Source organism: Pan troglodytes, chromosome 6, assembly GCF_028858775.2.
Source record: "Pan troglodytes isolate AG18354 chromosome 6, NHGRI_mPanTro3-v2.0_pri, whole genome shotgun sequence".
NCBI classification, from domain to species: domain Eukaryota; kingdom Metazoa; phylum Chordata; class Mammalia; order Primates; family Hominidae; genus Pan; species Pan troglodytes.
In genome coordinates this window covers 97,257,618-97,278,193 of record NC_072404.2, presented here as the reverse complement: position 1 = coordinate 97,278,193, position 20,576 = coordinate 97,257,618, and the positions used below count along the sequence as shown (strand labels likewise).

General features: G+C 34.8%; 2 protein-coding genes across 24 annotated transcripts in view; one reads left to right on the top strand and one right to left on the bottom strand.

The window, feature by feature from the left end:
• Window positions 1-20,576, top strand: part of SLC25A40 (solute carrier family 25 member 40) — a 100,212-nt gene that overhangs the window by 31,052 nt on the left and 48,584 nt on the right. For all 9 annotated transcript variants that reach the window (XM_063814674.1, XM_063814682.1, XM_063814672.1 and 6 more), the window contains one exon: window positions 14,153-14,243. The gene's annotated coding sequence lies outside the window, so the exon portion shown is untranslated. The remainder of the gene's footprint in view (window positions 1-14,152; window positions 14,244-20,576) is intronic.
• DBF4 (DBF4 zinc finger) overlaps window positions 1-20,576 on the bottom strand; it is a 31,660-nt gene that overhangs the window by 5,589 nt on the left and 5,495 nt on the right. For 3 of the 15 annotated variants that reach the window (XM_016945160.3, XM_063814664.1, XM_016945164.3), the window contains 8 exons: window positions 17,313-17,492; window positions 15,576-15,626; window positions 15,076-15,145; window positions 14,415-14,491; window positions 6,284-6,320; window positions 5,453-5,498; window positions 2,439-2,567; window positions 1,910-2,024 (listed from right to left, as the gene is read on the bottom strand). In XM_016945160.3, coding sequence (XP_016800649.1) covers window positions 1,910-2,024; window positions 2,439-2,567; window positions 5,453-5,498; window positions 6,284-6,320; window positions 14,415-14,491; window positions 15,076-15,145; window positions 15,576-15,626; window positions 17,313-17,492 — 705 coding nt within the window. Of the gene's footprint in view, window positions 1-1,909; window positions 2,025-2,438; window positions 2,568-5,452; window positions 5,499-6,283; window positions 6,321-14,414; window positions 14,492-15,075; window positions 15,146-15,575; window positions 15,627-17,312; window positions 17,493-20,576 lie in introns of those variants that run through there. The other 12 variants (XM_016945161.4, XM_063814665.1, XM_063814663.1 and 9 more) reach the window with 7 other exon arrangements.

Genomic DNA, 20,576 nt, shown 5'->3' with positions numbered 1-20,576 from the left:
CCATATACAAATTATATATGCCCAGTAATAAAAATAAGAATTATCAAAATTTAAAAGGAAACATCAAATCTTGTAAGCTCAGATTCACTCTGTTAATGTTCTGGGAAGGAAAATTTCCAACTTTTATTTAGTTCCCCTCTAATTTCCATTAAGTTCTTCTTACTGATCCTTATAAGTCTTAATTTAAAGCGTCACCTGTGTTCAGTTGGGCCTTTTGAGACCCTCATTCTAGGTTAAATAACCTCATTATTTATTCCCATTGCACTTCATACTTTACTTTTGTGAAACTCATCACACTTGCAAATACATATTTTGTATCTATCTACACTGCCAGACCATAAGGTGCATAAGGGTAGGGATGTCCGCCTTATCTGTTGCTTTCTCCCCAGTACTCAAAAATATTTGTTAATTAATCCCTTGATACAAGTGGAATTGAATCATTATGAAACCTAACATTCAAAAAAAAAATTTCTTTACTCTTAGCAACTAAGAAACATATAAATGAAAACTGTAAAAACATGACCTTAAATTTCAATCCCAACCTCTAATCTCAACATCTGCTTTCACTAATTTTCTTCTTTGTGGCAACCACTGAACAATTTTTTCATTTTTTAGCCTCGACATTTTCTGAGAACCAAATTAAGCATCCATTCCAGATTATTTTGTTGCTACACCAGCAAAGTAAAACTTCAGGACCAATCTGTAATTTTAATTTTCAAAATTATTTTCAGGAAGGGGAAATATTTCTGAGGTACTTTAACTTCTGATTAAAAGCAATTTTAGACTAATCATAGTTTTCTTGTTTATTACATAAAAACAAAAAAACTGACACAAAACACTAATATATTTTGGTTTATAAAACAAACTTCAATTCAGAGTCTGAAGACAGATATGTTCCAGTATTATTCTTTCCCCTTAACTTTCCCACCATCTTCTACCAAAACCAAACCAAACACCAAAACAAACCTATCTATTACGTAAAAAATTATTCAAATAACAGCTAACAATAAGCACTTACTATGTGCCAAACACTGTCCAAGCTCACACATCCAGGGAGCCAGGATTCAAACCTGGCAGCCTGAATCCATAGCTCTTGCTCATCAGTTTACAAACTATAATAGTTCCCCCATTTTCATCCTATATACCCTTTGCAACTCTCCCATTTCTTTCTGCTACCTCAATGGTCTTTACTTCTTTCAACTCTTCTCTTCCCATTATAAATAATAAGCCCACTTTTTAATTGCTAAGGTTCAAAATACTATAGTAACCCTTGACTACCATTTTCCCTCACTTGCAACATCCAATCCATTGGCAAATCCTCTTGGTCCCACCTTTAAAACAAATCCACAATCTGACCATGTTTCAGCACTTCTACTACCACTTAGTCTGGACTACCAATATCTATTCCTTGGTCCCATCAATCATTTTAAATTGGGACCTTTGCACTTACTTATCTCAATATCCAGGTCTCATTACTTCATTTCTCTCAGGTCTCTACTCAAATGTCACCTTATCAGTTATGTGTTCCTTGTCTAGGCTAAATAGCAACATCCCCATTCCTATGTTCTATTTTTTCATAGCACTGATCTAATATTCTCTCTATATATTTTTATTCTTCTTTTATCCTGTGGTTACCTATCCCCACCCCTATCCCACCCCTACCCTACAGAATATAATCTTCACAACGGTAAAAAATTAAGTCTGTTTTGTTCAATGCTGTTTGCCCAGAGTAGTGATCAGTATGTAGTAGACGCTCAGTATTTGCTGAATAAAAATTCATTTTCAATACTCATTTCCTCCCTTGAGTTCTTAAAATGTAAAATATCTGCATCAGAATAACAAGCTAAAATTTAAAACACAAGTATTACAGTTTTCGAAACAAGCCCCCAAAATATAAAATCACATTTACAGTTTCTAGATCTTCATATTTCTGCAAGCAACATTCACAATATCCTTTTTTCTTCTTCTCTTTCAACTGGAGTTGAATTGAGGTTCCACCATACTTATCGCCATCTGTTTGGATTCTGATGACAGACATACATGGTAAAGAATTAACTGCTGAACCTAAGGAATAACTTTAAAAATTTATTGTCCTAAACTATCACACACAATCTGCATAATTTGCAGAGACTTGTATCAGCAAGTACTTTTAATCATATTTCTTTATACTATATTGAGAAGCAAACTAAAGATTTAATGAATATTCTGGAGAATATTTCAGATCATTCAAGATAAACTACACATTTTCATTATTCACAAATATTTTAAGGCCCTCCTCACCTCCATCTAAACAGATTCAGACTTATAAAAGTAATCAGAATAGTAATTACAAACACAAATAACCATTATGGCATAAACGAAACTATTTCAAATCTCTACAAAGAAAAATTGAGATGAAATTCTGAATATTCCTTCTAAAAGTAAAGATTCAAACCAACCTTAGTTTAACCTGAGTTTGCTTTTGCATACTAGATGGCTTGTCTACATCAAATGGACTGCAGGGCTTCTGAATAGAATAATTTATAAAAGGCATATTGGTCAGCTGAAGATAAAATGGCCTATAAAGTCTAGAAGAATAAAAAGACAAATACATGAGATTCTTTATGATTAAAGAAAAAAGGTTTAAAGTTTTGTATTTCAAAATCATATAATTAAGCTGGAATCTGAAATAACAAATTATTTAGGCTTTCCTTCAAAAAATCAATTTCAGGCCTAACAATTTTTAACATTTAAACATTTTTTAAATTGTGGTAAAATACACACAAAATTTATTACCTTAATCATTTTAAGTGTACAATTCAGTCGCATTAAGTATTCACAATGCTGTGGTACCATCACTGCTACCATCCATCTTTTGTAAGATGACGTATTTTCATCTTGCAAAAACTGAAACTCTATACCCATCAAACAGTAACTTCCCAAATATCCTTTCTCCATATCCCCTGACAACCACCATTCTACTTCTTGTTATCAGTTTGACTAACGTAGGTGCTTCAGGAGTGGAATCATGCAGTATTTTTTGTCTTATTTCACTTAGCATAACGTCTTAAAGGTTTATCCATGTTGCACGTGTCAGAATTTCATTCCTTTTAAAGGCTGAGTAATATTCCATTGAGTGTGTATACACACATCCTGCATACTGTTTATCCATTAATTTGCTGATGGACTTGGATTACTTTCACTTTTTGGCTGCTTAATAGTAGCCATGCTAAATAATGTAAAGTGGTATCTCACTGTGGTTTAGATTTGCAATTCCCTCATGATTAGTAATGTTGAGCATCTTTTCATATGCTTATTGGCTATTTGTGTATCACCTCTGGAAAAATGTCTATTCAGTGCTTTGCCCGTTTTTAAAATTGGGTTGTTTTGCTGTTGACTTGTAATTCTTTATATATTCTGGATATTAACACTTATTAGATATATGACTTGTTCAACCTGAGAAAGCTGAAAAAAAGAAATAGATACATGACTTGCAGTATCTTCTTCCATCCTTTCGGCTGCCTTTTTACTGTTATATCCCTTTAGGCACAGAAATTTATATTTTTGATATGGTCCAATTTAATTATTTTATCTTTCGTAATCTGTGTTTTTGGTGTCATGTCCAGGAAAGCACTGCAAATCCAATGTCATGAAGCTTTTCCCCTGTGTTCTCTCCAAGAGTTTTACCATTTTAGGTCTTTGGTCCATTTTGAGTTAATTTTTGAACATGATGTGAGGTAGGAGTCTAATGCCATTCTTTTGCATGTGTATATCTAGTTTTCTCAACACTGTTAAAAAAGACTGTCCTTTCTCCATTAAATTATCTTCATACCCTTGTTGAAAATCATTTGGCCATATGTGTGATGGTTTATTTCTAGGCTCTCTATTCTATTCCATTCATTTATATGTCTTTATTCCAATGCCAAATTGTTCTGATTTCTGTAGCATTACAGTTAAGTTTTGAAATCAGAAAGTGTGAGACCTCTTACTTTGTTGTTCTTTTTTTTTTTTTTTTTTTTTTTGAGACGGAGTCTTGCTCTGTCCCCCAGGCTGAAGTGTAGTGGCGTGATCTCGGCTCACTGCAAGCTCTGCCTCCCGGGTTCACGCCATTCTCCTGCCTCAGCCTCCTGAGTAGCTGGGACTACAGGTGCCCGCCACCAGGCCCGGCTAATTTTTTATATTTTTAGTAGAGACAAGGTTTCACCGTATTAGCCAGGATGGTCTCCATCTCCTGAACTCGTGATCTGCCTGCCTCGGCCTCCCAAAGTGCTAGGATTACAGGAGTGAGCCACCGCGCCTGGCCTTTGTTGTTATTTTTAATGATTGTCTTGGGTTTCCTGCATCTGTTACAATTCCGTATGAATTCTAGGATACGTTTTTACTATTTCTGCAAAAAACATCATTGGGATTTTGATAGGGATTGCACTGAATCTGTAGATCACTTTGGGTGGTATTAACATCTTAACAATATTATATCTTCCAATTCATGAACATGGGATGTCCTTTCGTATACTAGTGTCTTTTCTAGGCCTCCTTTTGAATTGCACTTTTTTCTTCACAGCAACACATTTCATAAAAAGCAGTTTTCAATACACTTTTGTCGCCTCAGTGTGAGTACCCAAGAGAATTAACCACAGATGTCTAAAAGAATAAGTGGAAAGAAAAAAGAAAGTAATCTAATTCTCTCATGGCAGGCCTATTTATATCTGTGGTCTTCATTAAGATTATCCCACATGGCTGGGCGCAGTGGCTCACGCCTGTAATCCCCGCACTTTGGGAGGCTGAGGCAGGCGGATCACTTGAGGTCAAGACTTAGAGACTAGCCTGGCCAACATGGTGAAACCCCATCTCTACTAAAAATACAAACATCAGCTGGGCATGGTGGCGTAGACCCATAATCCCAGCTACTTGGGAGGCTGAGGCAGGAGAATTGCTTGAACCGGGGGTGGGGTGGACGTTGCAGTGAGCCGAGATTGTGCCACTGCACTCTAGCCTGGGTGACAGAGCAAGACTCCATCTCAAAAAATCAAAACAAACAACAACAACAACAAGACTATCCTACAATACTTCAGAATTTTGGAAATCAACCATGTTAGATGTTATACTTAGATTTTCTGTTTCTAAATAGCATCTAATAATTTCTTTTTCGCAAATGAAGGCGTAATCTTTCAGTACTTCTAAATCATTTGGTACTGCATTTAGCCAGAGAATAATTTAAATACTAAAAAAACGGTGTCATGATTTTTCTAAACCAGCTATTTCAGGAATATCTACAACATACTGAAACTAAATTCAGTCCTTGAGCACAAATGAATTAATGCTACTTTCGTTAACTTGTGCCGCATGCACATTAGTATAATATAAATCAAACACAAAGGAACCTAACAGTACTAATCGAGCTAGCCTAATTAGTTAGGTGATTTTCCTCTTTAGTATTGCACTTAAATCATACAGAATGGACTTAAATACTTACTGGCTCATATCTTCCACCTTTACAAAAGGCTTTTTGAGTCTTCCTGCTTGAGAACATAGAAAACATATTAGATACTTGCAAATCCAGGATTCTTTTTTTTTTTTAAATAAAACTACTGTGGCAAAACAAAACCCTCCAAACAAAAAACTATGTATCCACTTTAAAGTTTTAAGCCTCAGATGAGGTACTTCCATTATCACCTCATTTCCAAAAATAACAGAAGCTCTCTCCTATATTCTGAGATTCTTAAACTAAATGGAACCCTCAAATTAACAGGATTCAGGAAGGTCATAAATTAGAACAGGAGAAAAACTACACTATTGTCTTCACTAACCTCAAACTGAAATTTAGCATTTCCTTCAATTATAAATGTAACAAATCACAGTATTCGCAGTACCTGCGACTTTGATGCTAATAGAAACAGCACATATTTTCATCAGTTATGAACTGCTTGAGCAGATATCTCAAAGCATTGTTTACGCTTATCAATTCAAAATGACAGTGGCAATTAGATTCACTGCTAGAATCTGTTCTGTGTAATAAAAAGCAAGTTATCACTATTTCATAATTAAAAACTATTTTGGTAACTACATTTTAATATAATTCATTTTCTTGGTAGACTAATGATTTTTAAAGGAAACGTTTTAAAAAAAACATCATTCTGAAAATGCGGTCCACAGGCTTCACCAAACTTCACCAAGGATCTATGTTCTATAAAGACGAAGAAAGCCTTGAATAAATCATTTAGAGGGTGGTTTATATGATTTTAGAAGATCTTTTATGATTTTTCAAATGCAAACCAAATACACTTAAAGATCACAAAATACTTACTTCTTGTTTTTTGTGCACCACTACCAACTCTTTTGCCCTAAAAAAAAATATATAGTGAAAAGATTGGCTTTGAAAGTACAGTTAAAACAGCAACTGCAATTGCTCAGTATCTTCAAGATAAAAAAATCATGCAGAAAAGTGCTATATCAAACAAGGATTATTCTTTGTTAAAAAAAAACTATTGTTTTTAAATGTTTTACAATACACTCAGCAAGTACCTTGCATTCTAGCTATAATTGATTTTGACTTCATAAAAAGAAAACCAATAATGAAAAGGTAGTTAATGAAATATTTTTTTAAAAGTCATGTTATTTTTATGCCCTTATTCAGCAAAATCTTTGTATTAAATTGAATAAAGAAATTAGTCAACATTTATTAGTCTGTCAATTTAGGCAAAGATTCAATATGTTAATGATGGATAATCAACTCCACTGATTACAACTAGAAACTCTGGACAACACTGAATAAGCAACTACCTGAAGAATGAAAAGTAAAATAAGCAGGCAGATTGTGGAAGGAAGTCAAAACTGGAACCTTCAGTCATGGAGTTTGCAGCAGTGGCAGAGCCAGCAGCTAAAACTCCTATCTTTCTGGCAGGAAGAACCAGGAATGAGGTTCAAGTGGCCAAAAATACCAAGAGAATCCCTGTATTATTTTCTTTTCTCCCACAGTTCTGCCCTGAGGGTGGGTCCCAATTAGGAGGCTGAGATTGTAAAGGTAGTACAAGCTTAAGCTAACACTGAGAAACCCTCACTTTCTGACTAGAAGACCTGGGAAAGAGGCCACTGCAAGCTGGAGATTAATCCATGAAAAGAGCAAGTTAGAGAAAGGGATCCCTAATTCCCTATATAAATCCATGCAAGTGCAGGGCTTACCTCCAAGTTGCACATGCTAAGGATAGACCCAACGCAGCATAGCAAGGGCTTTGAAAATTGAAACTGAGATTAGATCCACCCCACCCACAACAACCAAGACAGAACAGTCTGAACAAAACTGGGATGACTGTCCGCTAAAACAATGGCAGAAACAAAATCAGCATTCTACAGACTATCAGGATATAGGGCCTACACAACATTTAGAATGTCCAGTATACAGTCAAAACTTAAATTTCACATGTAAACAACCAGAAAAACATTATCAATTTTTGAGAGAAAAGGACAATCAGATGCCAACCCCAACATGTTCCTGATATTGTAATTATTAGAAAAAGACTTTAAAAGTAAAGGTAAACACACTTAAGATGAATGGAAAGAGACAAATTCTCAGCAGAAAAACTACAAATAAGAACCAAACAAAAATAATACGACTGAAAAATATACTATCTGAGTGAGATAACAAAATTCACTGGATAAGCTCAATAGCAGAACATGTATGACACAATTAAGTATTAGTGAACTTCAAGACAAATGAATAGAAATCTCCAATTGGAAGAAAAGAGGAAACAAAAAAGACTAAGAAAAAAAGGAAAAGAGCCACAGGGATCTGTGGAATAACATCAAGATGTCTAACTTTATTGTCAACTGGAATGGTGGAAAAAGAGGGGAGAGACTAGTGAAGAAAAAAAATTAACAAAATAATAGCTGAAAACTTTCCAAACATAAATTTACACAAATCAATAAGCTCAGTGAACCAAGTGTAGGCACAATCGAACTTCTGAAACCAAAGATGAAGAAAAAAATCTTAAAAGCAGCCAGAGAAAAATGATACAGTAGATATAAATGAATACCAATTTGAGTAACTGCAGATTTCTCGTCAGAATCCATGGAGACCAGAAGACAGTTTTAGGACAAGAGTAAGGTGCTGAGACAAAGAACTCTCAATTCATGATTCTTTTTCCAGTAAAGATATGATCACATGAAGGATATCTCAGAGAATTCCTTGTGCCACCAGATTTGCTCTAAAACATGCTAAAGTAAGTCCTTCAGGCTAAAGGGATATATCCGAAGAAAACCTGTAATTTCAGGAAGGAAGAGTAATGGAAAGGTTAACATCTGGGTTAATAGGACTATTTTCCTCCTGTCGCTTTCTTTAAAACGCAACTTTTTTTTTTCTTTTTTTTCCCTGTCGCAAGCAGTTGCATGATCTTGCCTCTCTGCAACCTCCGCCTCTTGGGCTAAGGCCATCATGCCACCTCAGCCTCCTAAGCAGGTGGGACTACAGGCGCATGCCACCACGCCTGGCTAATTTATATATATATTTTTTGTAGAGATGGGGTTTCACCATGTTGCCCAGGCTGGTCTCGAACTTCTGAGCTAAAGTGATCCACCCACCTTGGCCTCCCAAAGTGCTGGGATGACAGGTGTGAGCCACCAGGCCCAGCCCTAAAATATGACTTTTTCAAGCAAAAAGTTTAACATTGTCTGGTGACATTTTCATTATAAGAAGATGTACTAAACATTATGGCATAAAGGTTGGTGGGGAAGGTAAAAGGGCTTGAATATTTTAAGGCTTCTACATTTTATTTGAAGAAGGTAAATATTAATTCAAGATAGATTGCGAAAGGTCACACATGTATATCGTAAATCCTATAGCAACCACTAAAATAAAACAACAAAAATGAAGAGAGTTAAAAAGCTGGCAGATCAATCTGAAAGAAGGCAGGAAAGGGGGAAACAGAAATAAAATACAGAGGGCATCAGCAGAAAACTAACAGTAAGATGGTAGACCTAAATACAAGATCAATAATTACATTAAGTATAAATCACTTAAACTACCAATTAAAAGACAGATTGCCAAATTTGATGAAAAAGACAATATCTGCAAGAAGTCCATTTTAAATATATAGATATGTTAAATGCAAAAGACTGCAAAAAGTACTATGTAAATACTAATAAAAATAAAGCCAGAATGGTCTACATCAGAGAGCAGACTTCAGAATAAGAATTAACAGGGACAGAAGAGAGAGCATTACAGAGGCTAGAAGGGTCAATTCACCAGGAAGACATAAGAATATTAAATGTGTACATATCCAACAACAGGCTTCAAAATGACTCAAAACTGTACTAGAACTAAAAGGAAAACTAGACAAATCCACAATTTTACTTGGTAATTTCAATATCCCTCTCTCTCAGTAGTGGACAGAACAAGGCCTGAGCAACATTTCTATATCCTGGATACAGAAAACATGAGCAACGCTATCACTCAAGTTGATCTAACTGACTTGTAAACAATACTGTACCCAACCACAGCAGAATATACATTTTCTTCAACTGCACATGGAATGTTACCAAGATAGACTATATTCTGGGTAACTCTGATAAATTTTTTAAAACTAAAATAATAAAAAGCACGTTATATGGCCATAACAGAATTAAAATAGAAATCAGTAAACAGAAAGATAGCTGAAAAATTCCTATTTGGAAACAAATGATAAAAGTAACCCCACAGGACAATGAGTAAGTCACAAGAGAAATTTAAAAATATTTTTAATTGAATAAAGATGAAAATCCAACCTATCAGCAACAGGAACTCTCATTCATTGCTGGTGGGAATATAAAATGGCACAACTACTTTGGAAGACAGTTTGGCATATTATAACAAAACTAAACCTAGTCTTACTATGTGAAGCAGCAATCATACTCTTTGGTTATTTACCCAAATGAGTTGACAATATGTCCACAAAAAAACCCTGCACGTGGATATTTACATTAGCTTTATGCATAACTGCCAGAACTTGGAAGCAACCAAGATGTCCTTTAGTAGGTAAATGGATAAACTGTGGTGCATATAGAAAATGAAATATTACTCAGATTTTAAAAAGAGCTGTCAAGCCATGAAAAGACATGGAGGAACCTTAAATAAGCATTACCAAGTGAAAGAAGCCAATCAAAAAAGGAAACACACTGTATGATTCCAACTATATGACACTGTGGAAAAGGCAAAACCATGGTGAATGTAAAAGCATCAGGAGTTATCTGGGGTTTAAGGGAATGAGGGGATAAACACGGAAGATTTTTAGGGCAGTGGAACCATTCTGTATGATACTATAATGATGGACACACGTCATAATCATACTTGTCAAAACTCACAGAATGTACAACACTAAAAGTGAGCCAAAATGTGAACTATGAACTTTGGATGATAATGATGTGTCAATGTTAAGTTCATCGATTATAACAAATGTACCACTCTGGTGTGGGATGTTAGGACAAGGAGTATGTAAAACATCTCTGTACCTTTCATTAGATTTTACTGGGAACCAAAAACTTCTCTAAAAAAATAAAGTCTATTGATAAAATATCCAGTGTAAAATGTATGGGATGCAGCTAAAGGAAAGCTTAAAGAAAATTTATAGCATTAAGATAAAAGAAAGGTCTCAAATCAATGATTCAAGCTTTTTACCTAAGAAACTACAAATAGAAATATAAACCCAAAATAGGCAGAAGAAAAGAAATAAGAGCAGAAATCAATAAAACTGAAAACAGAAAACCACACACACAAAAAATCAATGCCACTAAAGGCTGTTTCCTTGAAAATATTAATAACTGGTAAAACTCTAGCCAGATTGACTAAGAAAAAAAGGAATAGACACAAAATAGCATTATCAGGAATGGAAGAGGGGACTTTATTACAGTTCCTATAGACATTACAAAGTTAATAAGGGAGTATTAGAAACAACTCTTTGCCCATCAATTTGACAACCAAGACACAATGGACAAATTCCTTGAAAAACAGACTACCAACATGCACTGAAGAGAAAATAACCTGAATTATCCTATATCTAATGAATAAATTGAATTCATAGTTAAGAATCTTCCAACAAAGAAAAATGTCAGGGCTAGATAGCCTTGCTAGTAAATTCTACCAAACATTTAAAGAAATAAAAACAATTCTATAAAAACTTCTCTGGAAAACAGAAACAGGAACACATATCAGTGTGTTCTGAAAATAGGATTAAACATTCCACTAAAACCAGACAAAGACATCAAAGAAAAAGACCAATATTCCTCCTGCACATGTATGTAAAAAATTCGACAAAATAAGTTTTGAGTAAACTGGAAAAAAAAAAAAAAAAAGAAAAGCCCAAACCTCAAAGCACTTTAAATAAAGCAATGAGTAAAATACATTTATCCAATTACCATATTTTAAATAAGATACATACTAACAAGAACATTTATGGGAACCTAATAAACATTTTGAAATTTATACATGTCCATTCAAGACTCTTAAATGTAATTTCACTAATTTTGTTTTAGTACTTGGCAAACTAAAAATTTTCCAGAAACATTCCTTTCTTATATACCAAAATAAAAATTTCCAGTATGAGTATCAATTCAACCAGATATAGATTCTGGACTATCAAGATATTTGGTATTATTATCATTTTTATTTTAGAAGAAAGATTAAGATCTGTTTCATAGCTATTTTATCTTTTCTTCGTTTTATGAGGGCTCCTACTGCATGGCACATAGCAGGCATTTAATATTTGTTACTACTGAAGGAATGATGAGGACTAAACTTGGTCTTTATGATGTTAATAATCTAGTAAATACTAGACTCAAGACACTGACTAGGCACTGAAACCAATTAAGTATCTTTCAAATCTTCCCCTCCCCTTTGTTATTGCCTTAAGCCAGGCCTTGAACATTTCTCAGGATCACTGACATAACATCCCAGAATGCTATCTATCCATCCATCCATTTATTTATTTATTTTGAGATGGAGTCTCACTCTGTCACCCAGGCTGGACTGCAGTGGGGGTGATCCCAGCTCACTGCTACCTCTGCCTGCCAGCTTCAAGTGATTCTCCTCTATCAGCCTTCCAAGTAGCTGGGATTACAGGCATGCACCACCACACCGGGCATTTTTGTATTTTTAGTAGAGATGGGGGTTTCACCATGTTGGTCATGCTGGTATCCTGACCTCGTGTGATCTGCCCACCTTGGCCTCCCAAAGTGCTGGGATTAGAGGCATAAGCCACCATGCTTAGCCCCCAGAATGCTTTTTAAACTGCAAACTGTGACCTATCAGTAGGCTATAAAGTCAATTCAGAGTTGTGATCAATATTTTTAAGAAATGAAAATACCATAGAAATATTAATATCCGCCACATTAAGGAGGGTAACTATTGTTCTATGAAACTTATTTCAGATATATATACACATATACATGAAGACAGACATAATTTGTGTATTCAGAGTCCATAAATGTCCTTATGAGTTTACATTTTTTTAAACATTTACTTCTATATACAATCCAAACAATCTGCTAAGTGTGGTAGAGGCAATTTATATGCCATTTAGCAAAGTCCAATACAGGAATATCCACTTATATTTTGTGAAAATTTGGAAATAGTCATTTAAATTTTTAACCCATACCTATTATCTAATCCTTGTAATTCCTCATCCAAAGTTCTCAGATCTATACTTTTATATTTCCCATTCACTTTTCAACCTACAAGGTATAAAACTTCTGACCAGTTTTCCAAATCATTTTTACACTTTGATTGATAGTTTTATTTAAATACTACTTTGTTGCTTTCTGCAAATTATCCTTATATAAATGTGAATTTATTAAAAATGAGAAATGCATAAAAAGTTTATGCAGCCTTATATACGGCATGTATATACCAAGTGGTCATCCTATAAAATGTATTCAGTAAAAAATGAGGGCTGGGTGTGGTTGCTTATGGCTGTAATCTCAGCACTTTGGGAGGCTGAGGCGGGTGGATAGCTTGAGCTCAGAAGTTCGAGACCAGCCTGGGCAACATGGTGAAACCCCGTCTCTACAAAAAATACAAAAACTAGCCAGGTACGGTGGCTCATGCCTGTAGTCCCAGCTACTTGGGAGGCTGAGGTGGGAGGATCGCTTGAGCCCGGGAGGAGGAGGTTGCAGTGAGCTGAGATGGCACCACTGTACTCCAGCCTGGATGACAGAGGGGGAGGGCCTGCCTCAAAAAAAAAAAAAAAAAAAATTGTTCAAGAGTTCAAAAGCCATTTTTCAGTCTTGCCAAATAATTCATTCTTTACTGTCAACCAGAAGATCTTTCCAAAATGACTATCCAATCAGGTTACTCTATTTATAATCTTTCCATAATTTTCCAAACTCTCCAAGATAAAAATCTAACTCCTTTATATAGTGCAAGGTACTTTATAATCTTAACATGCTGGTTTTTCCAGCTTTATCTTTTGTCACTGGCACACTCAAAGATCAGGCTGTATTATGCTATACAAGATTTCTAAAATATGCCATCCTACTATGGCTTCATGTCTCTATATACACTCTTATCAGTTTATTATTTTTAGATCCCTGTCATTTAAATATTGAACAAAGGAAAAGTAGGCCACAAAAGAATGGTCTGAGAAATATGAAGAGACCAGGAGAAAGCTAAGAGATGAAATTTCTGAAGAGAATAGAAAAGTTTAAGGAAGAAATGGACAACAGCTGAGAGAACCAATATGACTGGGTTTAAAAAGTATCAAAATGATTTGGAAAACTGGTCAGAAGTTTTATACCTTGTAGGTTGAAAAGTGAATGGCAAGTATAAAAGTAGAGATCTGAGAACTTTGGATGAGGAATTACAAGGATTAGATAATAGGTAGGTAGGGATGTGGGATCAAGGGAGGTTTTACTGTATTTGTTTTAAAGGATGGAAAAAGCCTGAAACTGTATAGATGCTTCAAAGAAGCAACAAGGAAAAGGAAAGGGACTGAAGATAATGGGAACATTAGGTTTAACAGAATGTTAACAACCAATGTGGTTGTTTAACAAGTATTTCAAGGTCAGGCCAGTTAGCTATGCTAAAACGAGATTTTGTTATACCATTTAGAGCAGTTGAAAAGGATAGTACATATTTATATTCCAAAAAGAAGTACATTACTTACATTAGGAATGTTTATACAACAGGCTGATTTTAGTGTTTTTTCTACAGAATAAATAAAAGTACCTGTTACAAAACAGCAGTAACAAAAGGGGGCTGAGGAAGCGACCTATGCCACTATTCCAGGAACAACTTTTACCTGGTGAGTACAACCCTAAAGTTAAATGACACTCGATTTATTTGAATAACAGAAACAGGCACATCATACACAGGCTTGCTCCTAGGATATTTTCTGCTTGGGAGGAAAACTTTGCAAATACATAAATAAAAAAACCAAGCTTGGTCACTTTAAAAATTGAAAAAGAAAACATACCCCATCTCTTACTGAAGTACTTGATTTCTTGAGTAAATACAACTCTTTTTTCTTTTGTTCAATGTAGTATCTAATGTCTTTATTAAAAGAAAGAAGGTTTTAAGATTAGCAATTTTACTCTTGGAGTTAAACAGTGATATTTTCTTGTAGTTAAATTAGATAAAGAATTTACCATTATAGGTATCTCTTATGCTATGGTCTGAATGTTTGTCTCCTCTAAAACTCATGTTGAAATTTAATCCCCAGTGTGACAGTACTTACTGAGAGATGGGACCTTTAAGAGGGAATTCATGGATTAATGGGTTATCATGGGAGTGGACCTGATATCTTTATAAAAAGAGAAAGAGAGACCTGAGCTAGCACACTCAGCCCCTCACCATGTGATACTCTGTGCTGCCTCAAGACTCTGCAGAGTCTCCACCAACAAGAAGGCCCTCACCAGATGCAGCCCTTTGACCCGGGACTTCTTAGTCTCCATAACTGTAAGAAATAAATTTCTTTTCTTTGTACATTACCCAGTTTCAGGTATTCTGTTATAAGCAATAGGAAACAGATTAAGACATCCCTGCTATCAAAATTTCACTATGTAAAGTCAGGAACCAAAGGACAGACATGGACACTTAAAAGAAATACTGTCAAAAAACAATTATAAAATCCTTACCATCAATATGAAGAATTTTTACTCCCCATGACAAGGCATTTGATAATATACTATTTGAAGGAATAAAATCCTGTAAAAAAAAAAAGTTTTATGGTTGTTCTAGGAAATTATTTAAGATGAGCTAAATTTTAATAAAAATTCAATTATTTGAAGTTTAATGTCACTAAGGCAGTTATTTGTAACAGACCCTATAGAGTTACAATAGCTAGGACATCAAGATTTTCTATAGAATTCCTAAAATCAATCCCACTTTATACCCAGGTCCTTGGTAATTTAATGAAAACTATAAGGCAAGTTTTAAGTTTCCAGTAATATTTTAAAAGGCCACAAGATGGGGATGTTTCTACATGAAAAGTAAGTTCTTTGTAAAATAAAATATATGCTGAGATTCAGGCTTTTGCCTAAAAATGTGGAAAGGAAAATTTCAAGAATATCTGTAATTTCCAGTTGAGTTTTTAATAACAAAATGTACAATGTGAATCTTTATAGTTCCTACTTACATGGTCCTTGATAGCTTTTTCAACTAATAATTTTCCTCTGCTTAAACACACCTATAAAAAGACCAGAAAAATTTAAAACATAGTGCTTAACTGGAGAACAGGTTAAAAAGGTAAAGCAGCTAAGAAAAGAGAACTTTTGGGTCTCATATTAAAAAGTTTCTCTTTTTTGGGTGACCTCTTTGGTTTTGTAGTAAATTCTATTCAACATGAAAAATAAAATAGCTAGGTTTCACGGGAATTCTTTATAATTAATTGGCTTACATTTTAGTTCCTATTAAATCAGAGATTTAAGAAAAACAATAAATTTTATATACTGTTTTCACATGTTATTTCACTTTTTTTTTTTTTTTTTTTTTTTTTGGAGACAAAGTCTTGCTGTGTCGCCCAAGCTAGAGTGCAGTGGTGTGATCTCAGCTCACTGCAACCTCTGCCTCCCGGGTTCAAGTGATTCTCCTGCCCCAGCCTCCCAAGTAGCTGGGACTACAGGCATGCACCATCATGCCCGGCTAATTTTTGTATTTTTTTTAAGTAGAGATGTGGTTTCACTATGTTGGCCAGGCTGGTCTTGAACTCCTGACCTCGTGATTCACCCACCTCAGCCTCCCAAAGTGCTGGGATTACAGGCGTGAGCCACCGCACCCAGCCGTTACTTCACTTTTTAAATAAAGTACTAGGAAAACTCGTTGAAATGCCATAACCAACAATTATTTTGGAATCGCTGGTGTATTGTCTCCTTGCTCCAAAAAAGCGTTAACTCAGAGAATGCATGGTCCTTTCTTGATCTCTTTTCCATTCTTTCTTCTATGTATTGTAACTCTTTTTTCAAGTGATAGCTCCTTTCTGACTCATTTCTTCTGTTTTCTCCTCATTTTCCTTAATTTTCAAATGGCTATAATAGGTAAGTCGAGGAGAATATTGTAAAATAATAACTTAATTACACTTCAACCTAAAAACTGAAATAAACATTTTATCTCTCATTTGATCCTATCCCACCTCACACCCAATTAAATCAATTTAATTTGTCTTTCCTTGCATCTTTCAATTTACTGGCCATGGAGTGGTAGGGATGTGATTTCAATAATTCTAGAATAGGGGCTGGCAACCTTTTTATGCAAAGGACCAGACAGTACACATTTTAAGCTTTGTTGGCCATATGGTCTCTACAGCAACTATTCAATTCTGCCTAAAACACAACAACTACAGATTATACCTAAACAAACAGGTATGGCTGTGTTCCAATAAAACATTATGACAATGAAATCTGAATGTCATAAAATTTCTACTTGTCACAAAATATTCTTTTGATATTTTTACACAACTATTTGAAAATGTAAAAACCATGCTTAACCTGCAGGTTGTACAAAAAAGGCAACAGACTGGATTTGGCCCATGGGCCAGAGTTTGCTGACCCCTGCTCTGAAAATTAAAAAGGTTTCTATTTCTTCTTCAAAGAATGATCTGCTCTTAACTTTTTAGTTATAAATTATTCTAAAAACTACACGCCATCCCTAAATACAAGGGTATACCTAAGCAATCAGAGTATGATTACACAAGAACTATTAGGAAAAACCCACCTTCCTAAAAGACAGCAACCTTATTGAGGACTAGAGAGCCACATATCATGTGGCTTTGCAAATGTTCTACATAAGTAAACTCTACTGCCACCTTGCTATTAAAAACCAGGAGATCTTCAGGATATAGCCCTTCTGAGTCTCAAAGCATATTTAAGAGACTTACTGTGTCTGGTGACTTAAATGAACTTCCATCATGGCTGGGATGAGGTGAAGTGGTTTCTGCAGTATATGCAGATTCTGGACTTGGTACAGGAGAAATTCGACCCAAGGTTTGTGCAAATTTAGCTTCCTTCTTATTTGAAATAAGATAACTGATATCTTTGCTGAGAAATTCTTCAACTCGCTAGAAGAGAACAAAGTATTTTTATTTATAAATTTGTTTTAAGAAACACGGTCTCACTGTGTTATCCAGGCTAGAGTGCAGTGGCACAATCATAGCTCACTGCAGCCTCAACCCCGTGTTCTCAAGTGATCCTCCCGCCTTGGCCTTCTGAACAGCTGGGACTATAGGCACATGCCACCAAGGTATTTTCAACTAGGTCATAAAAACCATAAACTGTTTCATATGCCAAGCACAGTAAAAAATTTCAATTTGATGCAATTATTTCATAAATTGGTGGTTTTTATACTGTATTTTTCTGAACCTAGAACTCTGAGGAAGTATAAGAGCTCCTATAACAGCACAACAGCAGCATGTGCTGGATACTATTCTTAAATACTTTATATATGTTAATTAACTTAATCTATGGAACAGCCTCATGATACTATCTACATTTTCTGCAGGATAAAAAGTGAAGAGAGGTGACTTGCTTAATGTTACCCAGTAGCAAATAATATAATTTGAACATAGGCATTCTGACTCAAGCCCATGATCTAAAGCAGCAGTGTCCAATACAACTTACCAAAGCATTTGAAATGGCCTTGGTAGTGTGATTAAGCCACTGAATTTTTTGTTTCTTAAGAGATGGGGTCTTGTTATGTTGCCCAGGTTGGCCCTGAACTCCTGGGCTCAAGAGAGCCTCCTACCTCAACCTCCCAAGTACCTGAGAGTACAGGCACACACTACTGCGCCTAGCTCAAGCCACTGATTTTTAAATTTGATTTTAAAGACTTTAAATTTAATAGCCACATATCACTAATGGTTACCATAGCAGACAATACAAGTCTAAATCAATCATTATTACACCTTCCCTTGAGGCTTCAACTTACAGGATGGAGAGAACCTTTACACTTAAGAGTGTAAGACTGTTTGAATAGAATTTCTTTACTAAAATGTTTGAAAACCACCGCCTAAGTATCTGAATTTACTTATAAAGACATGTACCAAAGTGAAGGTTATTAAAGATCGCCAGGGTCAGGCAAATAAAAATAGGGAGAAGTAAATACTAAGTAGAATACTAATATTATTAGAAAAATACATAGTATAAATATGTATACTATAAATACCCACTAAGCAGAAGTAAATTGTGAATCATTAATAAGCAGTAACAATTTACATCCATGAAAGACTTCTCAGAATATTTTAAATAGCTGTATCTATTTTCTATAGGATCCCACACTAAAAATGATAATAAAAATGAAGTGTGTAACAGATAAGTTAACTTCATCTAAGCATTAAGCAGCATTTGCTACTGAGACCAGTGGCCTCCTTGGTTAAGTGCAAATCATTTCTTTTCTGACCAACATTCATTTTCATTGAACAGTAAATAATGTACCTACATTTATTTATTCCAGGGATTAGACTCAAATGCCTATAAGGGCCAGGCAATAATACAAATAATTCACACATCAAATACTGCCTTCATTTTCATAAATATGAGGCCCTAGTAATGTCAGAGGTTCTAATTTTTCATAAGAAACCCGATCTCCTATACACTTTTATTGTGACAAATATAAAATTAGCCATTTTAACCATTTTTAAGTGTACAATTTAACGGCAGTAAGTACATTCACATTATGCAACCATCACTACTAAAACATTTCTATAACTTTTCCATGATCCCAAACTGAAAGTCTGTACCCATTAAACAATAACTCCTCATTCCTCATTTTTCCCAGCCCCTCATAACCTTTATTCTACTTTCCATCTCTGAAATTGGCTATTCTAGATAACTCATATAATGGAATCCTACATTTGTTCTTTTGTAACTGGCTTCCTTCACTTAGCACGTTTTTTGTGGTTCACCCATGTTGTAGCATGTATTAGAATTTCATTCCTTTTTAAAGCTGAATAATATTCTATTGTATGTATATACAACCTCTTCTTTATCTATTTACTTGTTGGACATTAAGGCTGTTCACACTTTTTAGCTATTGTGAATAATAAATATCTTTGAAACCCTGCTTTCAATTATTTTGGATGTATAGCCAGAAATGGAATTGCAAAATCATATAGTAATTCAATTTTTTACTTTTTTCAGAAACTACCCATACTATTTTGTATGGTGGCTATATCGTGTTACACTACCACTCAGAGTGCACAAGGGTTCTACTTCTTCAAATCTTTGTTAACACTTGTTATTTTTCTGGTTAACAGTAACCATCCTAACAGGTGTTAAGTGATTACTGATTGACATTTCCCTAATGATTAGTGATGTTGAACATTTTTTCATGTACTTATCTGCCATTAGTATATCTTTTCTGAGTAAATGTCTTTTCAGTTCCTCTGTCCATTTTTAAATTGGGCCATTTGTCCTTTTGTTCGTGGGTCACAGAAGTTCTTTATATAAGTATTCTGGATATTAATCCCTTAGCAGATGTACAATTTGCAAAGATTTCCTGCAATTCTGTGCGTTCTTTCACTCCTGAAAATGTCCTTTGAGGCACAAAAGTTCTTAATCCTGATGAAGTCCAATTTCATACTTTTCATTTGTTGCACATGATTTTGGTATCATATCCAAGAAATCACTGCCAAATCCAATGTCATGAAGATCTCTCCCTATATTTTCCACTAAGAGTTTCAGTTCTTACAAATAAATCTTAGATCCATTTTGAGCTCATTTACGCATATGACAGTAAAGGTCCAACTTCATTTTTCTGCATGTAGATATCCAGTTTTCCCAGCACCAGCTGTTGAAAAGATCATCTTTTCCCCAATGAATGGTCTTGGCACCCTTCTTGAAAATCCATTAGCCATATATGCAAGGGTTTATTTCTGGGTTCTCTGTTCTACTCTATTGGTCTGTATGTCTGTTCTTATGTTAGTACCACTTATTTCCTTTGGTTTTTAATTTCTTACAGAGTTAAAACTCCTTAGAGTGAATAAAACGCCCTTTGCAATCTAGCCCTAATATAATTTTGTTTGCTGTCACTTCCCCCACCTATATCCTAAGCTCAAATCCCACTGCAACATTAGTAGTTGTACAAACAAACTGCATTGACATATATTTTAAATATGCTTTCCTCTATTTAGTATGTCTATTTGCCT